This window comes from Triticum aestivum, chromosome 7A (assembly GCF_018294505.1).
Source record: "Triticum aestivum cultivar Chinese Spring chromosome 7A, IWGSC CS RefSeq v2.1, whole genome shotgun sequence".
NCBI lineage: Eukaryota > Viridiplantae > Streptophyta > Magnoliopsida > Poales > Poaceae > Triticum > Triticum aestivum.
Genome location: NC_057812.1, coordinates 85410830 through 85414354, shown reverse-complemented (window position 1 = coordinate 85414354; position 3525 = coordinate 85410830). Strand labels below are relative to the sequence as shown.

Below are 3525 nucleotides of genomic sequence, written 5' to 3'. Positions count from 1 at the left end.
CCCTGGCCTCTGCACCGAAGGAGACTGGTCTGTTTACAGACAAGACTTTCTTTCTTTCTTTCTTGCCAGGTCACAGCATTTCTCAGGCTAAATTTGATTTCATTACTGAAACTGTTATCACACAACACAACCACCGAAGCCACGCTCGTGTCAACTTGGACACCGGGTTTTCGAGCGAAGCACAAGAGGAATGCTAGCCGCCGCTCGGTTCTATCACATCACTCACCTACGGCCCGGAATGGGGAGATATGAGAGCCGTCAGGCGGATGAAGCTGAGCACGTGCTTCTGTCTCACTCAAGACAAGCCACGGTCAAGCTTGCCGGCTCTTGCTCAATGCCTGGAACCATCGCCTTTCTAACCTTGATCTTCACTCGTTATTATACGAGATCCATAGCATGAGAGATTGAGTACTGTACATGCTACTACAGCAACTTGACAGCTTGACACGTGAGCCAAGGCCCTGTACTGTACACTCTTTTTTCCAAAGCTTCACACACTCATGTGTGTGATATATACATGGCTGTAGCACTGAATTCATCAGTAGAACTACAAGTTAGAACCAGACCACGACTGCCATGGCGATGGCGGCCACCAAAAGTGCATACACCTTCGCCACATCCATCTCACTCCTTCTCCTGCTGACGATCCCCGTTGCCCTCGCGAAGGGCCACACCCATGGCACCAGCTACCTCGCCAGAGGCTCCTCGGTGTCCATCCAGCAGTACGGCCCCAGCACCGCCGCCACCATCACCACCGTCCTGGCGTCGCCCAACGGCGCCTTCGCCTGCGGCTTTTACAGGGTGGCCACCAACGCCTTCACCTTCTCCATCTGGTTCTCCGGCTCGGCGGCCAAGACCAAGACCGTCGTCGCGTGGACGGCCAACCGCGACGCCCCGGTGAACGGCAGGGGGTCCAGGCTCGCCTTCCGGAAGGACGGGGCCCTGGCCCTGCTTGACTACAATGGCGCGGCCGTCTGGAGCACCAACACGACCGCGACCCGCGCCAGCCGCACGGAGCTCCTCGACACCGGCGACCTCGTCGTCGCGGACGCGGACGGCCGGCGCCTCTGGGGGAGCTTCGACTCGCCCACCGACACGCTTCTGCCGTCGCAGCCGATGACCCGGCACACGAAGCTGGTGTCTGCGTCTGCCAGGGGTCTGCTCTCCTCAGGGTCGTATACATTCTACTTTGACAATGACAACCAGCTCAAGCTCATCTACAACGGCCCTGAGGTCAGTAGCGTATACTGGCCTGACCCTTTCACCATCCCGCTTGTCAATCACAGGACTACCTATAACAGTAGCCAGTATGCAGTTCTTGAGCAGACAGGCCGGTTCGCCGCGAGCGACAACTTCAAATTTGCAGCTTCTGATCTTGGTGATCATGTTATGAGGAGGTTGACCCTGGATTACGATGGCAACCTTAGGCTCTACAGCCTGAACGCGACCACCGGCGGCTGGTCGGTCTCTTGGATGGTGTTCCGCGGAGTCTGCAATATTCATGGACTCTGCGGCAAAAACACCCTCTGCAGGTACATACCCAAGCTCGACTGCGCTTGCCTCAGAGGCTTTGAGGTGGTCGATGCAAGCGACTGGAGCAAAGGGTGCCGGCGCAAGGCAAACCTCAGGGCCACCCAGGATTTCTCATTCAGAAAGGTCGCGGGAGCTGATTTCATCGGGTATGACTTGCTCTACTGGGAGCGGGTGACAATTCGGAACTGCAAAGATTTGTGCTTGGACAATGCTAATTGCCAAGCCTTTGGTTACCGTCAGGGAGAAGGCAAATGTTTCACAAAGGTCTATCTTTATAACGGCAAGAACTTTCCAAACCCTCACACTGACATTTATCTCAAAGTTCCCAGGGCGGTGTTGTCTTCGTCAGAATTGGCTTCTACAGTGACCCATGAATGCAAAGTTCATCAAAAGGAGGCCAACACTTCATCGCTAATGTTCCAGGATGGCCCTTCTAACTTCAAGTTTGGCTACTTCCTTTCTTCTGCATTAACACTGCTTTTCATTGAAGTTATATTAATCATCGCCGGGTGTTGGGTCGTTCACAAATGGGAGGGAAGACCAGAGATTATAGATGAAGGTTACACGATAATTTCCAGCCAGTTCCGAATATTTAGCTACAGGGAGTTACAGAAGGCAACAAATTGCTTCCAAGAAGAGCTAGGTAGTGGTGGGTCAGGAGCAGTTTATAAGGGAGTCCTCGATGATGAAAGGAAGGTCGCAGTGAAGAAGCTAAACGATGTGATCCAAGGAGAGCAGGAGTTCAGGTCCGAGCTAAGTGTCATAGGCAGAATCTATCATATGAATCTGGTCAGAATTTGGGGGTTTTGTGTCGAGAAGACGCACAGGCTCTTGGTTTCTGAGTTCATTGAGAATGGTTCTTTGGCCACAGTTCTTTTTGATCACCCGAGCAACTCTTCTCCTGTGCTCCAATGGGGCCAAAGGTACAATATTGCACTTGGGGTGGCAAAAGGACTGGCCTATCTCCATCACGAGTGTCTTGAATGGATTGTGCACTGTGATGTCAAGCCAGAGAACATATTGTTAGATAGAGAGTTTCAGCCCAAGATTGCAGATTTTGGACTGATGAAGCTACAACAGCGAGGATCAAGCGCACAAATGTTGTCAAAAGTGCATGGGACTAGAGGCTACATTGCACCAGAATGGGCTCTAAATCTTCCAATCAATGGTAAGGCCGATGTTTACAGCTACGGCGTGGTGCTTCTTGAGTTAGTGAAGGGGGTTCGTCTTTCCGGATGGGTGGCTGAGGGCGAGGAGGAGGTTGAAATGGCTGGTGTATGCTCCATTGAGATCCTTAAAGAAAAACTAGCAGGCGAAGACCAGTCATGGCTTCTGGAGTTTGTTGACCACAGACTGGATGGAGAATTCAACCATTCAGAAGCGGTGGTAATGCTTAAGATAGCAATATCATGTGTGCAAGAGGAGAGGAGCAGAAGACCGAGCATGAGCCATGTGGTCGAAACTCTGCTTTCACTTGTGGAATAATGTTCAGTCAGTATTGTATTTACTCCTTTCTTTTTTTGAGGGGGGTCAGTATTGTATTTACTATGGTTACATCTAGCTGATGTGAGAATAATACTCTGTGATGTTGCAGAAAATTTGCTGCAAGCCTTGTCCCTGCCATATGTAGCAACTCTCCGGATCTGTATCAGTAACCAGTAAGTAGTATTTCACTTTTGCCTTCCTGTTTGGATGCTTAGGTCCACCTAAAAAAACACATCTACCTTCAGTTATCTGAAGAAATGTTTGATCCTAGTGAGCTAGATAGATTGATAGCAAACAGAGATGTATCAAACCTGTCAATTTATCATGCAGCCAAGAGATTAAGGAATAGAATGTAATCAAAGTTATATGATTCAATATACAGTAGAATCAGCAATGACCAGTTCACCAGGTGCTAGGCGGGCGTCCTCCAATCGCTCATTGTTGCTGCCACCGAGCGGGCGAGCGGCAGATTGTCTTGTGCGCGGCGTTGAAAGGAGCCGGGCACCA

General features: G+C 50.8%; 1 protein-coding gene across 1 annotated transcript; it reads left to right on the top strand.

Annotated features, from left to right (window-relative positions):
- The first annotated feature begins 582 nt into the window (after nt 1–582).
- On the top strand, nt 583–3018 carry LOC123154150 (putative receptor protein kinase ZmPK1). Its single transcript, XM_044572940.1, has one exon. The coding sequence runs from the start codon at nt 583–585 to the stop codon at nt 3016–3018; it is 2436 nt and encodes an 811-aa protein (XP_044428875.1).
- Nucleotides 3019–3525: the final 507 nt, after the last annotated feature.